At 52.0% G+C, this 19134-nt stretch overlaps 2 protein-coding genes and 1 long non-coding RNA gene across 11 annotated transcripts in view; 1 reads left to right on the top strand and 2 right to left on the bottom strand.

Annotated features, from left to right (window-relative positions):
• Positions 1-19134, top strand: part of LOC309648015 — a 114461-nt gene that overhangs the window by 25801 nt on the left and 69526 nt on the right. The gene's annotated exons all lie outside the window — the stretch shown is intronic.
• Positions 68-3852, bottom strand: RPL13A (ribosomal protein L13a). Of its 3 annotated transcripts, none has more exons than XM_082436023.1 (8): positions 3760-3852; positions 2099-2171; positions 1664-1729; positions 1353-1454; positions 1062-1147; positions 823-882; positions 375-497; positions 68-183 (listed from the first exon to the last, which is right to left on the bottom strand). In XM_082436023.1, the coding sequence occupies exons 1-8, from the start codon at positions 3772-3774 to the stop codon at positions 97-99; spliced, it is 612 nt and encodes a 203-aa protein (XP_082292149.1). In that variant the 5' UTR covers positions 3775-3852; the 3' UTR covers positions 68-96. The 3 variants fall into 3 exon arrangements, with proteins under 3 accessions (XP_082292149.1, XP_082292148.1, XP_082292150.1); XM_082436022.1 differs by having other exon boundaries at positions 2099-2174; positions 3760-3806; XM_082436024.1 differs by lacking the exon at positions 3760-3852 and adding an exon at positions 3625-3701.
• On the bottom strand, positions 4073-16823 carry FLT3LG (fms related receptor tyrosine kinase 3 ligand). Of its 7 annotated transcripts, none has more exons than XM_082435980.1 (9): positions 15811-16823; positions 14234-14300; positions 13515-13625; positions 12931-12984; positions 12587-12730; positions 11997-12109; positions 7888-8075; positions 4786-5048; positions 4073-4298 (listed from the first exon to the last, which is right to left on the bottom strand). In XM_082435980.1, exons 2-9 carry the CDS (start codon positions 14264-14266, stop codon positions 4215-4217), a joined length of 990 nt encoding a protein of 329 aa, XP_082292106.1. In that variant the 5' UTR covers positions 14267-14300; positions 15811-16823; the 3' UTR covers positions 4073-4214. The 7 variants fall into 7 exon arrangements, with proteins under 7 accessions (XP_082292106.1, XP_082292105.1, XP_082292104.1 ...); XM_082435979.1 differs by lacking the exon at positions 15811-16823 and adding an exon at positions 14453-14542; XM_082435978.1 differs by lacking the exon at positions 15811-16823 and adding an exon at positions 14652-14753 and having other exon boundaries at positions 4200-4298.

The raw sequence follows: 19134 nt of genomic DNA on the forward strand, positions 1-19134 counted from the left end.
ACGGCAGCCCCTGGGGGTCCCCCACATCCTAGGGTGGCGATGGAGGAAGGGCAGGCCAGGCCAAGCATGAAGAAGAAACGGTCAATTTTATTGGGCTCAGACTAAGAATCCATGGGTCTTGAGGACCTCTGTGAATCGGTCGATTTTCTTCTCTATGTTCTTTTCGGCCTGCTTCCGTAGCCTCTGTGGGGTCAAGGTGACAGGTGGTGGTTAGTGGCTGCTCCCTAGGACTGCCTTTATCCCAGGGGGCCACCCACACCGGGCCTTAGGCAGAGCCTTCCGAGGGCATAACAAAGACCCAAGTCAAGAGTAATCAGCTCCCAGACCCTGCCCCAGAAAGCGTGGTGCCCCTCCAGCCTCAGCCCCGCCCTCACCATGAGCTGCTTCTTTTTCCGGTAGTGGATCTTGGCTTTCTCCTTTCTCTTCTCCTCCAGTGTAGCCGTTACTGCCTGGTACTTCCAGCCAACCTCATGAGCCAGGCGCCCTAGGTAGGCAAACTGTGGGGGAGAGGGAGAAACGAAGCTGTAAGAAAACGAGGCCAGGGTGACTAGGGGAGGGGCGCTGACATCCTGTCCTAGAGGGTCCCAGTCCAGCCATACAACTTTGCAGCAAGCCTGCGCTCAAGAGACACAGCCACCCCTGGGGCAGGGCTCTCTGCTCCTCCTGGCATCAGCTGAGCCATTGGCATTATCGGCACTGCCCACAGTGGCATCCGCAGACCATCGTGAGAAAAAGCCATCATCTGCCAGTCTTAGGGCCCTAGGTGCACCCCCCAGGAAGCCTGGGACCCCAAGGCATCGCTCAGCAGACCCCGGAACTCACCTTCCGTGTAGGCTTCAGACGCACAACCTTGAGGGCGGCAGGAACCACCATCCGCTTTTTCTGTTAGAGAAGGAGAGGGACTTAGAGACCTGGAGCGAGGGACAGACAGGGAAGAAGGCTGGCTGGGGCAGGCGTCTCAGCCAGTGCTGTTTTCACGAGGATCAAACAATGTAGGTAACTGCAGAACATCACGGACGCCAGACACAAAGATGCCGCTGAGGGAGATGGGTCTTGCTCACCTTGTCATAGGGTGGCGGGATCCCATCAAACACCTTGAGGCGGTCCAGAGCGGCCTGGCCTCGCTTGGTCTTGTGGGGCAGCATGCCTGTGGGCAGAGGACAACAGGCCTGCTCAGTGGGGCATGTGAGGACCCCGCTGCCCCACCTGGGCGGGCAGGTGGGCAGGCAGGCGGCCTCAGATGGTAGTGCATGTGGAGTCATCTCATGGTTGGGAAACTCGAACACGAGTAGGAAAAGTCTTCATCACCGGCCACCCGCCCCATCAGCCCGTGGTCCTCAGGCCCAGCTCACCTCGCACTGTCCGCCAGAAGATGCGGCTGGGGGCTCGGAAGTGGTAGGGGCCACGGGAGGGGTTGGTGTTCATCCGCTTGCGGAGGAATGCCAGGTACTTCACTGGGAAGAGGGGAGAGTGTGTGAGGCCTCAAGAGTCCTCAGGCAGATGGTAACTCCTTCCAACGCAGCACACAACCTTACTTCCGAGGGCGTGTTCGGGAACTCAGACTAACACCTCCCACCACTGGTGGGACTGCTTAGGAGCCCGTGAAAGCGTGAGCCCTACAGAGGTCCACCCTCTCCAGCCCTCCTCCCAGGCCCTCACTCACACTTGTTTCTATAGAAATTGCCAGAAATGTTGATGCCCTCACAGCGCACAACCACCACCTTTCGACCTAGAGGGAATGGAAAATGAGACAATCAAGGAGGTCAAAAGTTAGGAAGCAGGCCCAGTTACTGCTAAGGACCCAGAAAGGAGGCTTCTTCCGTCTCAAACTGGCCACAGTGCACAAGGAAGGCACGGAGTCTCCTGCCCCGTGTCACAGAGCAGCAATCGGCGAAGCTGGACTCATGCCTAAGTTCAATTTGTTAGTCTAACAGAGCCCAGAGCCCCCAACCTGGGAGGGGAGGAGGCTGGCAGGTCTCAGAGCGGTGCATGGGGTTGATCTCATGGTCGTTAGACTCAAACGAAAGATGGTGATTTTTGCTCATCACTGACCTTGAGGCTCGTGTCTGGGGGAGCTATGGGCAGGGGGCAGACTTACCCAGAAGCACCTGCTTAGCCACGATGGCTGCCAGGCGGCCCAGGAGATGGCCTCGGCCATCGAGAACCAGGACCTGTTGGAAATAGGTTGAGAGGGCTCAGAGGCACCCACAGCTTTGACTCCCCACCTCAAACAATCATTCCTCCCTACTTGTTCATTTCACCTACCTCCCAGGGTACCTGTTAACCAAGTACGAGACCCAGAAACTAGGACCTAAGGCTCACTTTACAGACAAGGCCAAGAGAGCAAGTGACTGACTCAGAATTTCAGTAAGTGGAATAAGATACCAAAGGACTTCCCTCACATCTCAGCTGCTTGAAGGGCAAGAATCTTTATGCCCAGATTATGCTTGACAGTCAGCAAATGAGCTACAATCTGAATCCAGACTGTCAATACTGATCCTCCAGGCAGAAGAAGCTGTGATCTGGATACAAGCTGCAGAATCTCGACAGAATCTGGTTCTGTCCTGGTCCCAGATACTTTTCTAGCATGAAGGTTCAGAGCGGATGAAGCTAGGAAGGGTAGTCTAAAGCCCTGGCTGGCTCTGGTATTGACTAGATTTGCATCCTCCGGCGAACTGCTCAAACGCCAATCCTCAACTTCTTGTCAAGTGTAAAAGTCCCCAGTCTTTACCAAGGGCTTGCTATACATGTTATGATTTTTGGAAGCCGGTGCAAAAGGCCACAAAATCTAAATCCAGACTTCCTGACAACATAACTTTGGTCAAAACCCTCCAAATCTCCAATATCTGTTTCAGGAACACTATGATAAATTAACTGAATTACACAAAATACAAGGCAAACGGTACCAAGCGCCATAAATGCAGGGACACAGGTTCGGAGAACTCTACCACTTGCCTGGCCCCAAACGTGGTTTTCCTTCCAGAACCACAGACCCATCACAGGCACACCCCTTCCAGAGGCATCCTTTCCTTTATATCGAATAGGTTACACAAGAAGACTGGGCAAAGTCAGAATTAAGTTTCTGCTGCCGTCCTTGAGGGCCTCCAGGTCGTTAAGGACAAACGATATCCCAGGTCTGTGAACATTTCATCACAATCCTGTTTCCAGCACCAGCATATCTTTAGACTTCCTCGACCCCCAAGAGGAAGGAAAATAACAATTCGTGCCTGCATGCCCTGTAGGCAGGAGCTCTCTCGACCCACTGCAAAAATTTCGCGCTAAAATACCCACAGCTGCAGGGGAACCCTGATGCGCACTCCCACGAGGCCGAAACAACCCGCGCCTTGGGCAGGGCGGAAATACCCTCCATTTTGGCCAATCCTCGGCTTCTCTTGGTCCCCTGGCCGCGCAGCTGCCTTCCGCGTGCTTCCCCACCGCTGAGGACACACTGGCCCAATTCGGCCAAGGCCCGGCCAAAATCAAAGTAAATCAGGCCTAGTTTTAAAATAACTTTTCTTGTGCTGGAAGCCCCGATCACTGCCCCCTGGGCGAAAAATGATGCCGCATTCTAGCCAGCCGAGAGCGTAAAAACCGTTTTATATTTCCGTTTTGGGTTCCTCTTACCCCGAAAGCTTTCTGTTTTGCTCAGTTGTCGACCTTACGTTCCACAGTACACTTACGAGAGGAAAGAGGTCCAACCCCGGTCCGGTCTCGACCCCACCCGGCCCCACACCGCTCCGGCCCGCGCAGAGCCTGTACCTGTCCCTCCGCCATCTTCGGCAGCCGCCTGGGAAAGAAGGAACCTTAACCGCAGGGTTTCTTATCCCTTGAAACAGGGGCGGAGGAAGTGGCGCAACACGGGCGCTTTCCGTCTTTTCATTGGCCAGAGTGCCTTGCGCGTGCGCAGAAAGGCCCACTGGAAGGCGGGTCATCTTTTGACTGTCCAATCAATATCGTCTCTATCGAACCTAGGCGGCCATGGCTGTGCCGGGCGAGATCACGTGGGGTAGGAGGGGGCTCTGCGGGGGCGGGGCTGTTCAGCCTCTGTTGGCGTATTTAGGAGGGGCTGGTAATCCTCGCGCGAGTTGCTCGCTGTGTTTGCGGTGGGGCGGGGGCGAGAAGGCTGGAGGAGAAGCGCTCTTAACCCCTAAAGCGATATCACGTGTAGGCCCACAGCAGGCAACGAGGCTTGCCCTTTAGCGCTCAGTCCAGGCTTAGAGATCTGGATTTCGGTGCCTGTCCGGCTTCCTTGTGATCTGGCTAAATCCCTGGCCGTGTATGGGCCTCAGTGTCCTCACCTGTCAAAAAGGTGGAGATAGTCTTCCCTATGAGATCTAACGTATGAAGGAATGACTTCTAGATGCCTGAGCGTTCCCCAAAGGAGCTTCTCACTTTCTGGACAAAGCCTTTGCTTTGGCGGTGCCCCTTGACTGGGATGCCCTCCCCTCCACCCCCACCTTCTAAAATCTGGCTTGAGTCCTTCTCTCTAGAGAGCCTCCCTGTTATCTCAGGCTGGCTCAGGTACATCCTCGGGGCTCCCACAGTGCCTATGCTACCTCCATTAGAGCGTGTGTCATCCTGTACTGGGGCTCTCTGGGGCCCCTGTCTTCTCACCCATGGACCAGGAACCCTGAGAGGGTGGGGCTGGTTCTCACTCACGTCTGGGTCCCAGCCTTGCCCTGCACTGGCCCTGGGGCCCAGGAGGCCTCAGAAAATAGGTATTGAATGAAACACTGCATTAACTGAAAAACCAAGACCCAAACCCAAACTGCCCCATCCACTCACCCTGTCCCATCCACAGACAGGCCTGGCCAGAGCTGGTAGAAAAGGATGATTTATATACAATTTCCTGGGGACAAGGGCTTTGTACAGAGGGGGGAGGGTGAGGCCGGGGCTGCTGCTGGGTGCTGGCGTTGCCTCCATCCTGGGGAGACTGTGACAGGAGCAATGTGGCCAAGGAAAGGACCAGTTTCTAGCTGACTTCCTCCAAGTTCCGACTCTGTGTCCTCGGGCAGGTGACTCCTCTCTCTGGGCCTCAGTGTCCTCCTCTGTAAAATGGGATGATAGATGACTCACTGGGCTGTTTGAGGCTCCGTGGACAGAGGAGAGGAAAGCACCAAGCTCAGGGCTTGGCACAGTCTCAATGCCAAAACCAACTCCATTCACCCTGAATGCTCACTATGTGTTTGGGCATCGCTGGCCGAGAGAAGTAACTCTCTGCAACCATGAGAGATCTGCGCTCTCCAGGACAGCTGTGATACCAGCCACATGTGAATACTGGGCACTGTAAATGTGGCCAGCAAAACTGAGAAACCGAGTTTTTCATTTTACCTAATTTAAACTTAAATAGTGTGGTTATTGGGAGAGTGGGAAAACAGGGTGTGAACAGGGACAAAGGTAGGAGGAAAACTTCTCAATTGAAAATTGTATCTCGGGGACTTCCCTGGTGGCGCAATGGTTAGGAGTCCGCCTACCAATGCAGGGGACACGGATTCGAGCCCTGATCCGGGAATATCCCATATGCCGCAGAGCTATTAAGCTCGTGCACCACAAGTACTGAGCCTGCACTCTAGAGCCTGTGCTCTGCAATGAGAAGCCCTCGCACCACAACAAAGAGTAGCCCCGCTCACCACAACTAGAGAAAGCCCGTGCATAGCAACGAAGACCCAATGCAGCCAAAAAAAAAAAAAAAAAAAAGTACTCCCCAAAACAAATGCTGACATGAAAGATCATTTAATTTAGAAATTGTTCCGTGATCCAGTTACTGGAAAACTTCTGTAGGTTTCAAAGAACTTGAGTATACGAATCTACTTATGCAGCTGTAAATTTCATGGAATCTAAATACTGATCAAATATTTCTGATAAAAATTCCGCATATGCATTGTGATGTGCTGTGAGTGTAGCATACACACTACATTCTGAAGACTTGGTATGAAAAAAAGAATGTAAAAATATCTTATTGATAATTTTTTAAAGTATTGATTACATTTTGAGATGACAACATTTTGGATACACAGGGTGAAATAAAATATATTCTTTTTTTTGGCCACGCCACTGGGCTTACGGGATCTTAGTTCCCCGACCAAGAATCAAACCCATGCCCCCTGCAGTGGAAGCACAGAGTCCTAACCACTGGACCACCAGGGGATTCCCTAAAATATATTCTTTATACTAACCTGCTTATTTTTACTTTAAAAAAAGATTCAGGGCTTCCCTGGTGGCGCAGTGGTTGAGAATCTGCCTGCTAATGCAAGGAACACGGGTTCGAGCCCTGGTCTGGGAAGATCCCACATGCGGCGGAGCGGCTGGGCCCGTGAGCCATAATTACTGAGCCTGCGCGTCTGGAGCCTGTGCTCCGCAACAAGAGAGGCCGCGATAGTGAGAGGCCCGCGCACAGCGATGAAGAGTGACCCCCACTTGCCACAACTAGTGAAAGCCCTCGCACAGAAACGAAGACCCAACATAGCCATAAATTAAAAATAAATAAATAAATAAAAATTTAAAAAAAAAAAAAAAAAAAATAAAATTTAAAAAAAAAAAAAAAAAAAAAAAAAAAAAAAAAAAAAAAAAAAAAAAAAAAAAAAAAAAAAAGATTCAGCTGCTAGAAAATTTAAAATCACATGTGTGGCTTATATTCTATTTCCTTGGACAGCATTGCTCAAAGGGTTTTTCGTGGTCACTTCCCTTAACCTCTCAACAACTCTATGGTAGAAGGATTATTATTAGAGTCTTTTGTACAGATAAGGAAACTGAGGCAGAAGGGTGAAAGGCACAGAAGCCGGAATCAGAAGGCCCAGAGTCAAATCTTGGCTCTGTCACTCACGAGCTGTGTGACTTTTGGCAAATGATTTACCTCTCTGGGCCTTGGTTTCCGCCTCTGTGAAATGGGGATAATAATGGCACCAGCTTCTCAATTAAGTGAGTTAATTTGTAGAAAACTCCAGCACAAGACCTGAGACACGGAGGCACTCTACGTGTGAGCCATTGACGCCAGATGTTTCTTATTAGATCCCTCTGAGCACATTGGGAACCTGGGCCCTCCACTCCTTCCTCCCTCGGGGCACCACCCACCTTCTGCCCCAAGACTGGTTCCCAAGTTTGCCTCTGGGGCTTCCTCTTCCTGCTGCCCTAGGTGAGAAGTCCCAGCTCCCTTACCTTGCCTTTGAGGCCTAGATGTTGCTGTGCCATTTTCAATCCCCCACCCACCCACCCCAGGCTGGGCGAAGTTGCTAGAACACCCTGACCTTTTTCACACCAGGAGGGCTTTGCAGAGGCGGTCCCCTCTTCCTGCTCCAGGAGGCCGCTCTCTCCTGGCTTGCAGACTCCTGTATCCAAATACCTCCCTGGAGGTTGGGGTGGGCGGTGTCCTCATGCCCGCAGGTTCCCACTCTGCGCTCACTGTCTTTCCCAAATCTCCCTCCTCCCCCCAGGTTCCCCACTGGGCCAGACCCAGCGTCCTCTGCTTGTGCCACCTCCCCTTCCTCCTTCCTCCCTCCCCCCACCAAGCCTGTCCGTCTCCAGTCCCAACCCTCCCGATGATCCCTGACCCCTGACTCTGCCCGTCCCCTCCTCTCCGTCCCCGTGGTCCAGCCCTGGCTCAGGCCTGGTCCTCTCTCCCTGGACCCTCGCCCAGCAGCCTCCTCTTTGGCCTCCAGTCTGCTGTCTGTTCCAGTCTGTCTCCCTCCATGGCCCCAGACGGGTATTCTTGCATCCAGACTGACCCACACCTTCCCTGCTCAAGGCCCCCCACACACACATGCCACCCACACCAACACCAAGTCCAGGGTCCTCAGCTTGATGAGGAGTCAGTGCTCCAGGCAGGGCACCTATGGCCCCCAAAGGATCAGCTGACTCCGGCCACGCCCTCTGCCCACCCCACTGGCTCACCCGCTCCCCAGGGTAAGGCATCCTCTGTCTCTTCCTTCGCCAGTGCAGGCACCAGGCAGTGGCCAGCAGCAGGAGGGCCACGGGCAGCAGCAGCAGCAGCAAGAGAAGCAGAAGAGGGGCCTGCGGGGCTGGCAGGGATGTGGCCCCCAAGGCCCCGGGACTCCTTGGGGGCAGCAGGGTGGAGGAGTCTGCCAGGAGAGAGGAGGCTGGGTGACTGAGAAGAAGGGCCAGGCCAGGGAAGGAAAAAAAAGGCCTGCCTGGTCCTGCTGTGTGACCTCAGGTGGGCTGCTCACTTCTCTGGGCCTCAGTCGCCTCATCCATAAAATGGGGATAATTATTGTGTCAACTTCATAAGGTTGTCACAAAGATTAAATGCGTGAATATACTGAAAGTGCTTAGAACAGTGTCTAGCATGTAGTAAGGTTGAATTTTACTTATTTTTTAAAGCCACTAATAACTTTTTATTTCAAATATATCATTTTTCTTTTTTTTTCTTTTTGCCCGCACGGCATGTGGGATCTTAGTTCCCCGACCAGGGATTGAACCCAGGCCCCTGCCAGTGGAAGTGTGGAAGTCCTAACCAGTGGATCTCCAGGGAATTCCCTACATTTTATTTTATAAAGGGACAAATGTGTGTCTAGTGCTTATGTATCGATTTGCTTATTTGTCTTCTTCCCCCAATAGTCTATGAGCTACATGAGGGTGACAGGAGCCTTATTGCCAGAACCTACTTAGTGCTGATGAAATAATAGTTTAATTTACATAAAGTAAATATCTGAGTGGATGAATGGACAAATAATAGAACAATGAAAGATACAATGTGTGAAGCTATGATGGCTCACAAGGCCCCACTTGATCTGGCCCCCTTTGTTCCTTCTGAACCCTCACCCCCCACCTTCTCCCCTTTGCTTACTTGGCCTCAGCCACTGGGGCCTCCTCATGATTCCTTAAACAGGTAGGCAGGTTTCTGCCTCAGGGCCTTTGCACTGGCTGTTCCCTTTTTCACAACTTTCAGTGACTTTCCAGTCAACCACCTCAGCCCATGATTCCATCACCCTGTTTTAATTTGCCTGCATGGGGCTCGTTACACTCAGATACTTTCCTGATTAATTATATGTTTACATGTTTATCGTCTGTCTCCTTTATTAGCAGGTCAGCCTCCCATGGACATGGACTTGATCTTGTTTTGTGCTGTGTCTCCAATGCCAGGCGCCAGGGAGATGGTTAATAAAGGTTGGTTGAATGAATGATTAGTGATACATGTAAATACAAATGACAACGTTAAATATAAATGACTAGGACTTCTCTGGTGGTGCAGTGGTTAAGAATCGCCTGCCAATGCAGGGGACATGGCTTCGATCCCTGGTCCTGGAAGATCCCACATGCCGCGGAGCAACTAAGCCCGTGCGTCACAACTACTGAGCCTGCGCTCTAGAGCCCGAGAGCCACAACTACTGAGCCCGCGCACCACAACTACTGAAACCCACGCGCCTAGAGCCTGTGCTCCGCAACAGGAGAAGCCACCGCAATGAGAAGCCCGCGCACCACAACGAAGAGTAGCCCCCGCTCGCCGCAACTAGAGAAAGCCCGCGCGCAGCAATGAAGACCCAATGCAGCCAAAAATAAACAAACAAACAAAAAAAACACAAATAATTTATATATATATAAATGACTAAACGATTGGAAATGCAGGAAGAAATTGAGAAGAATATAATTAGAGTGGGAGGTTTTCTTATGTCCCCCCCACCCCCACCCCCACCCCCCGCACGGCTTGCGGGATCTGACCAGGGATGGAACCTGTGCCCCCTGCAGTGGAAGCATGGAGTCCTAACCACTGGACTGCCAGGCAAGTCCCTAGAGCGGGAGGTTTTTAACCATCCCTCTCAGAACTTGACAGATCTTGTAGACAAATATAAAAAAGTCAGAAAGTCTCTGAATAATACCAAGATAAGGTTGATAGAATATATAAACACTGATTCAACCCTGATCGTACCAAAAAAAAAAAAAAATCTATTATTTTCCTAAGACCTTGTTCAGTTACAAAACTGATTATATACTTGGCCATAAAGGAAACCTTAATAAACTGAACAAGTTAAGTTTTCACTGGGCGTGGTCTCTCGTCGTATTCCAATAAAGTTATTTCACTTTGAAACTTATTTTTTTTTTTTGGCCGCACCGTGTGGCTTGCAGGATCTTAGTTCCCTGACCAGGGACTGAACCTGTGCCCTTGGCGGCAAAATCTCAGAGTCCTAACCACTGGACCTCTAGGGAATTCCCCACTTTGAAACTTTAGGGCTGGCCCATCCAATATGGCGGCCACTTGCCTCATGTGGCGACTAAATATGTGACCTGCGGCCAATCTGAACTGAGATGTGCTGTCCGTGTAAAATACACACCAATTCTTAAAGACTTAGTAGGGAAAAAAGGATGTGAAATACCTCATTAAGTAATTTTTAAAAATATTGATTATGTGTTGAAAGGATATTATCTTGGGTTAAAATATATTGGGTTAAATAAAAAATATTGAGTTGGTAAAATTTGTGGTTTAGGGACTTCCCTGGCGGTCCAGCGGTTAGGACGGTGAGCTCTCACTGCCGAGGGCCCTGGTTCGATCCCTGATCAGGGAACTAAAATCCCACAAGTTGTGGGGCGTGGCCCCCCCCAAAAATTTGTGATTTAAATATTATTTTAAAAATTATAAAATTATGAGAATTAAATTCAAGGGACTTCCCTGGTGGTCCAGTGGTTAAGACTCCGCTAAATAAATAAATAAATTCAATAACATCACGGAATTCCCGGGCGGTCCAGTGGTTAGGACTACACGCTTCCACTGCAGGTGGCACGGGTTTGATCCCTGGTTGGGGAACAAAGATCCCGCAAGCCATGCAGCACAGCCAAAAAAAAAAAAAAATAATAATAATAATAAATTCAATAACATCATTATAGAGAACAGATTACTGGTTGACAAGGGTTAGGATCGGAGTTTTAGGACGAGATCTAGTTGCACAAACTCACATGTGGTTACACAAAGCTACATGTGTGATAAAATTACATAGACACACATACATACACACACACACTCTCTCTTTTAGGGGTTGAATGTGTCCCTCAAAATTCATATGATGAAATCCTAGCCCACAGTACCTCAGAATGTGCCCTTATTTGGAGATCAGGTCTGCAAAGAGGTGATCAAGTTAAAATGAGGTTGTTAATGGTGGGCCCTAATCCAATATGACTGGTATCCTTATAAGAAGGGGAAATCTAGACACAGAGATATGCATAGGGGGAGAGTGCCATGTGAACGTGAAAATGGTGCCATGTGAACGTGAAAATGGCCATCTATAAGCCAAGGAGAGAGACCTGAAACAGATCCTTCCCTCACAGCCCTCAGAAGAAGCTAGTCCTACTGACACCTCAATTTCCCAACTGTAAGAAGATAAACTTCTGCTGCTTCAATAACCTAGTTGGTGGTACTTTGTTACAGCAGCTGTAACAAACTAATACTCACACACATGCATGCATGCATATATAACTGGTAGACTCTGAATAAACTCTGTGGATTGTACCCATGTCAATTTCTTGGTTTTGACATAGTGCTATAATTAATGTTACCAAGCAAAAGGTACCACTGGGGAGGCTGGGTGAAGGGTGTGCAGGACCTCCCTGTACAGATTCTATGCCCCTTTCCTTTGAATCTGTAATTATCCCAACATAAAAAAGTTTAAAAAATAAATCCACCAATAACATGCTAAAAAATAACAAACATTAAGAATCCTGAAAAATAAGTGAATTAACCTTTTTTAACTTTTTTTAAACATGGCTACAACAAAATTTACACTCAAACGTGTGACTCTCATTCTATTTCTATGGTATAGAGCTACCTCAGAGAAACAGGCAGGGATGGTTATCCCCTTCTCAGAGATGGGTAAACTGAGGCCCAGAGGGGGATGACAGGCCCAAAGTCACACAGCCCAAAGGAGCACGGTGGGGTCTGGGGAGCCCTGAGTGGAAGGGGTGAGGACCTAGTGAAGGTGGGAGAGGAGTGAGTGGGGCGGTGGGCTATGGGGCGCTGGGCACCTTTACCCGGCTGACACTGCAGCTCCAGGCACCTGGAGAAATTCCGGCGGGTGATCCAGGGCTTCAAGGCCACCAGCTGCTGGGAAGTGTCCTGCAGGAGGTGGGAGATGTTGGCCTGGACGAAGCGAAGACAGCTGGGGAGGGGCTGGGGGCAGGGGAGGGAGACGTCACCACGGCATCACCCCCAGCGTCACCTCAGGTCAAGGGCGAGGCCTGGATCTCACAGAGAGTTTGGAGCCTTGCTCCCCCAGGTTGCTAGGGGGAAGCCTCCTTAGCAATGTCTAGCAATGCGGTCCAGTCAGACCTGGATCAGGAGGGAGTTTAGATCCCCTCCTTCTCCAGGTTGCTAGGGGTGAGAACCCCTTAGCAACATCCTTCAACAGGGCCTGAGAAACAAACTTAGAATTGGTGCATTGGGCTCGGACCCCTGGCCATCCTCCAGTACTTAGAGAATTGTCACTTCCCAGCACTGAGGGCCCCCAGCAGGACTGGACTTCCAGCTCCACCTCCCTCAGGCTGCTCAGGTCAAAGGAAATCTCCAGTAAGGCCTAGCAGACCTTTGCTTCCAATCCCTAGGAAAGCATCACGCTCCCCTCACTTGTTCCCCAAGTTCAGGGCTGACCTGGAAGGCACATGAGGTGACGAAGTGTATCTCGGTGTTGACAGCCTCCAGCAGTTTCCCCATCTGGGACCCAGCCACGGTCTTGAGCCGTCCCATCCAGCGCTGGGCCAGGACCAGACGCCAGAAAGCCCCACAGAGCTCGTCCTGGGGAGAGACCACCCAGGGTCTGGGTCCCGTGGGCGGAGGGGGCAGGGGGCTTAACTGGTGGGGCTGGGGGCCGGGACTCCAGGGTCCCGGGGGAGGAGGGGGCCGGGTCAGCACACTAGCCTGGCTCCCTGAGGGGTGGTGAATCTTGAATCTCTCCTTCCCACCTCCATCCCGGGCCCCTCCCATCTGTGACTCACGTCCTGCAGGTTGGAGGCAACAGTGACTGGGTAATCTTGAAGCAGGTAGTCAGACTGCGGGAGAAAACAGGGTCAGGCCTGGCTGCAGACAGGAGGAAAGAGAGCTATGGGGACCCGGGGGCAGGGGGACAGGGACCCAGAGAGAAGGTGGCAGGGACCCAGGGTGGGGAGATGGGGACCCAGAGAGAGGGGTACAGAGACCCAGAGGGGGCGGGGACCCAGAGAGAGGGGGACAGGGACCTAGAGAGAAGGGGGCGGGGACCCAGGGTGGGGAGATGGGGACCCAGAGAGAGGGGTACAGAGACCCGGGCGGGGCGGGTACCCAGAGATACGGGGACAGAGACCCGGAGGGGGCGGGGACCCAGAGAGAGGGGGACAGGGACCTAGGGAGAAGGGGGCGGGGACCCAGGGTGGGGAGATGGGGACCCAGAGAGAGGGGTACAGAGACCCGGGCGGGGCAGGTACCCAGAGAGAGGGGGACGGGGACCCAGAGTGGGGAGACAGGGAGCCACAGAGACCTAGACAGGGGGAACTCAAACCCAGAGACAGAACCTCAGCCTCGGATTTGGAGCAGGGACGCTCACCAGCTTGCCGATGGTGCTGGTGAAGGTGGAGGAGATGGGGCTGTGGGGGAAGGAGCAGTCCGGGGTCCCGCGGAGGCCGGGGCTCAGCAGCAGCAAGAGCAGCAGGGAGGTCTGCGGGCGGCACGGAGTGAGGGCCCCACTGGCTCCACGCCCGCCCCCCTCCCTCGTCGAGGCTGCCCCCTCCAGCCCCCTTTTCTCTCTTCCCTCTTTCTCCTTTCCAGCTCTTCCACTTCTCGGCTCCTCCTCCTCTTGGCTCCTGTGTGCCCACCTCTGACCATCTTTCCTGTATCTCTTTCTGCCTCTGGTCGGGTGCTGACCAGGTTTCACCCTCCTCTGCCCCATCTGTTTCGCCCCCCATCTCCCTACCTCGACCCATCTCTCTCCACTTCTGCTCACTTCTGCCCAGGATTTTCTCATCTCTGTCCATCCCTCTGCCCCTCCATGCTCATCTCTCCTGTTTCTCCCTCGATCTGGGTCCCATCTTTCCCACTTGTACCCACCTCCCTGTTTCTTCCCCCGACCCTTACCCATCTCCCCCAACCCCTGTCCATCTCCCCCACCCCTGTCCATCTCCCCGCAACTCTGTCCATCTCCTCCCAACTCTGTCCATCTCCCCCACCCCGTCCATCTCCCCGCAACTCTGTCCATCTCCCCTCTCAGCTCTGCCCATCTGGACACCACTCTTCCTTTCCCCCACCTTAACCCCCAGGGATACGCACAGTTGGGCTCCAGGCTGGCGCCAGCACTATCATTTCGGCCCGGGGCCCCTCATGCCTGTGGCCGGATCTTGGAAGGGACAGAAGAGCGAGTCTCGGACCCCCGCACCCCAGCCCGTTCCTTGCCCGCCCCTCCCTCCCCTTCACCTCCCCGCCCCTCCCCCTCCCCGCCCCTCCGCCCCTCCCTCGGTCCTTTGATGTGGCTAAGTTTCCGCCTCCTACTCTATAGAGCTTCCTGCGTGAAGCACGGTTATGGTGAAAACTCCTCATCTCCCCTTCTAAGAACCCCGACGTCCGGTGCCCGCAACCCTCCCCAGGCCAGGGACCCAGGAACCCGACCCCCACGCCTCTCCGCTCAGCCCCAAGAGGGGGATCCCGGCCCCGCCCTTCGGGGACCAGGAGCCCATTTCTCCTCACGCACCAGGCTTGCCCCAGCTGGGTGTGGAAGGGGCCACGCCGGGTGACAGCCAGAGATCGAAAGTGAAAGGAAATATTGGGGGGAGATAGTGAGCTGGGCGGGTGGGGATCGGGCTGGTGCAAGGGGCGCCACCTGGTGGTGACAGTGGCAGCTGACGCCCCAAAGGGCGCCTCAGTGGGACTCCCGCTCAAGCGGGCTGAGGTTGGGTTGTTCCCTGGGGGGGGGGGGGGGGGGGGGAGGCGGGTGGGGACACAGTGAATGGAGAGCTGCGGTTCCAACGTGGATCTGTCTCTAGCTAGAGCTAATCACACAGGGCCAGGAGGAGGTCACCCCGAGCCCTTCATCTTTGCCTTGAAACCTCAGCCCCAGACCCCAACCCCGGTCACCTTCCACATCGAGGTAAGTGACAGCTCCATCCTTCCAGGTGTTCAGGCCCAAAGGCATGGAGGGGACTTGTGACTCTGTTTGCCTCTCACTGTCCACTGACAGTCCAGTCCGTCAGCAAAGTTGTTGGCTGACCATCAAAATGTATCCAGAATCCGACCACCTCTCATCACCCCCACCGCCGCCACCATCACACGCCTGAATATCACTGTTCCCTACTCACCTCATCAGCTTCCCTGCCTCAGCCCTCACCTGCCACAGCCTGTTCTCCATATGCAGCCAGAGGGAGCCTGTGAAGACCTAAGTCTCCTCACGTCCCTCCTCTGCTCCAACGCCACCGCCCACCCCCGTACCTGCCACAAAAGTCCAAGTCCTCACTGTGGCCTAGACAGACCTGCAGGATCTGGCCCTGTCCCCTGTCTCCTCTCTCCTCCCTCCTCGCTCAAATCCAGCCAAGCTGGCCTAAGGCAGGCACGCTCCTGGCCCAGGGCCTTTGCACTGGCTGTTCTCTCAGCCTGGAATGCCCTTCCCCCAGATACCCACATGGCTCAACCTGATCTCATTCAGGTCTTTGCTCAAATACACAAGGCAAAGCCTTCCCCAACCACCCTTTTTCAAGTGGCACCCCCCTCCCAGCACTCCCACTCATCCCTGCTTTGCTCTCTCCCTCGTCACTCATGACCTCTGACACACCATTGCCATTTACTTTTTTTCTTTATTGTCAGTTGTCCCTATGAGGACGTCAGCTCTGGGAGGACCACGGTGAGTGTCCGCTTACCCTGCTGGATCTCCAGCACCAAGAACTGTGCGTGGCTCACAGCAAGTGCTCGATCAATATTTGTTAAATGAATGACCAAGTGGATCCTGGCCCCTTCGGCATTGTTGTGGTATATTGGAGAATGCATCTGGTGTCCGGCAGTTTCCTGGGGGACAACCTCTAAGTCCTTGGAACTTCCAGGTAAGTGATAGGCTTGTCTTTGTTATTCATGGGTGGGGGCGCTCCCTGACCACACCTGAGTTTACACTAATGAGGGACTAAGGATGGGGCTGGTCAGGACCAGAAAAACCAGTCATGTGATTAGCGGGTTGGGGCTTGGAGGCACAGGAAGAAGCCTAACTTACCGACCTCTCACCTCCAACCTCGAGGGAAGGGGAGGGAGGCTAGAAATTGTGTTCAAAATTTCCGTCTCCAACTTCACATGGCTTTTTCCTCTTTTGTCTCTTATAAGGGAACTTGTATTTAGATGTAGGGTCTACTTGGATAACCCAGGATATCTCGAGATCCTTGACTTAATTACATCTGCAAAGACTTTTTCCAGATAAGGTCACATTCATAGGTTCCGGGGTTAGGACATTATCTTTTGGGGGCCACCACTGAAACCACTAGTTCCCCCAAAGCTGTTTTTCTCACCTCTGGAAACAACATGTGCAAAGGCCGCACCGGCTGTTTCCTCTGACAGGGATGTTCTCCCCCCACCACTCTTCTAACCTAATTAGATCTTCATTGTCCTTCAAGACCCAATGCAGTCACTAATCACCAGGGAAATGCAAATCAGAACCACAGTGAGGTATCACCTCACACACCTGTTAGGATGGCTATTATCAAAAAGACAGATAAGTGTTGGAGAGGGTGAGGAGGAATGTAAACTGGTACGGCCACTATGGAAAAAGGTGTGAAGATCCCTAACAAAATAACAAATAGAGGCAATTCCCTGGTGGTCCAGTGGTTAGGACTCCACGCTTTCCCTGCCTTCAGTGCCGAGGGCGTGGGTTCAATCCCTGGTCTGGGAACTAAGAACCCGCAAGCCAAAAACAAGAGAACAACAAAAAAAGTGTCCATTGGCTAATGGATAAAGAAGATGTGTGTATATACACACAATGGAATATTATTCGGCCACAAAAAGAAGGAAAACGTGCCATTAACCTGGAGGACATTATGCTAAGTGAAATTAGTCAAAGACTAATACTGTATGGTGTCACATGGGGAATCTAAAAAAGTCAAATTAATAGACCCAGAGAGTAAAATGTTGGCTGCCAGCAGCTGGGAGGTCAGGGAAACAGAGAGTTGTTGGTCAGAAAAGACAAACTTTTAGTTATGAGTAAGTTCTGAGGATCTAATGCACGGCATGGTGACTCCATTTAACAAGACTGTATGGTATACTTGGAAGTGGCTGAGAGTGAATTTTTTAATTAATTAATTAATTAATTGATTAATTTTTGGCTGTGTTGGCTCTTCGTTGCTGCTGAGGGCTTTCTCTAGCCGTGGCGAGTGAGAGTTACTCTTCGTTGCGGTGCATGGGCTTCTCACTGCTGTGGCTTCTCTTGTTGCGGAGCACGGGCTCTAGGCACGCGGGCTCAGTAGTTGTGACGCGCGGGCTTAGGTGCTCCGCGGCATGTGGGATCTTCCCGGACCAGGGCTCGAACCCGTGTTCCCTGCATTGGCAGGCGGAGTCTTAACCACTGCGCCACCAGGGAAGCCCCGTGAGAGTGGATCTTCAGTATTCTCACCACGAATAAAAAAGGTAATTATGTGAGGTGATGGCTGTGTTAATTAACTTGATTGTGGTAATCATTTCACAGTGCATATGTATGTTAAATTATCATGTTGCACAGCTTAAGAAACCACATTGTAAAACTGAAATACATACAATTTTTAACTGTCAATCATACCCCAATAAGGCTGGGGGAAAAAAAAGCTCAGTGAAGGGGCACCTGCCTTGGGAAGATTCCTGCCATCTCTCTCGCCTTCACCTCATACACAGACACACACACACACTCCAGTTGGGAAAGGTGTCTTCTTCAGGCCCCCAGAGTGCCCTGAGCTTCTACCACTGCTATAGTACTGTACCTGTCACCTTAGGTTACATCAGTGTCTTTCAGCCAGAGCTGAGCCTACCTCTCCTCTGCTCACAGATCCTCTATGGCTCCCTAGTGCCCTTGGGACAAATTCCCAACCCCTGCTGACACCTTAATTTTAGCTCAGTAAGACCCATTTCAGACTTCTGACCTCCAGAGTTGTAAGATGATATGTTTGCATTGTTTTATTTAAGCCACTAACTTTGTGGTCATTGTCACAGCACTGACAAGAAATGAATATACCTCTCATCCACTGCATGAGCTCACAAGGCTAAGTTCTGTCTTGTTCATGGCCATCCCCAGCACCTACAACAGTGCCCCACTCACAGCAGGCACTCAACCGATTTTTGTTGACCAACTGGATGGCTGCCTTAACTAGGAGCTCCTGCCCCTAAGCCAGAGAAGATTGGACCAGAAGTGGACATCTACCCCAGTCTGGCCAATCAGATTTCTTCTCCCGTGGATGTGGCACTACCTGGTCTGGGCTGGGGGCATAGAGACCTCCTGTAGTTGGCTTTGGCTGGTTAAAGCAACAGTACTAATAGGAAGGTCACTGAGGCAGCCCGTGGAATCTGGGGGGAAGTTATGAAACCCCAGAGGAACTAGAGCCTTCCAGGGACTTTCCTCCAAGACGTTCCTGTGTCTTTCCTGTCCAAACGTCCAGATCCTGGGAGAGGTTATCTATTCTGCCCAGCTTTAGTCAAATACTGACAGGAGGTGGTCTGCTCTCATTTGCCCCAGGACAAAATCAACCTCTAATTAACAGCATGTTTTGTGTAACCATCACAGAATCTACTCAATGAGGTTGGAACTATTAGCCCCAATTTATAGATGAGGAAACCGAGGCTTAGAGTGGTTAAGAAGCTTTCCTAAAGTCACGTGGCTAGAAGGATCTGGAATGAAGCAGACAGGCAGATACAAGACCCAAGAGATCACGTGACCCACTGAGACGGGACCTGAATACAGCTCCTGCTTGCACTCGGGTTCTCAGGACCTGGGGTTCCCGGCTGTGTATCTCACCCTATTTTCCATATCTCTGTAGCTTTCCAGAAAATTTCCTTTTATCCTAAGCTAGTGTGTGTGGGTTCCTTGCATCAAAAAGAATTCTCAAACAGTGGTATGCTGGAGTGGCTCGTGGGAACTGTTAAAAGTTCAGGAATTGTCAGCCGGTTGTTCAATCATCTGGAGCTTGAAATTGACACGGTAGGAGCACCATGGAATTGGCTAAAGTTACTTACCATGGATT

Source organism: Balaenoptera physalus (genome assembly GCF_965194825.1).
Source record: "Balaenoptera physalus genome assembly, chromosome: 19".
Classification (NCBI taxonomy): domain Eukaryota; kingdom Metazoa; phylum Chordata; class Mammalia; order Artiodactyla; family Balaenopteridae; genus Balaenoptera; species Balaenoptera physalus.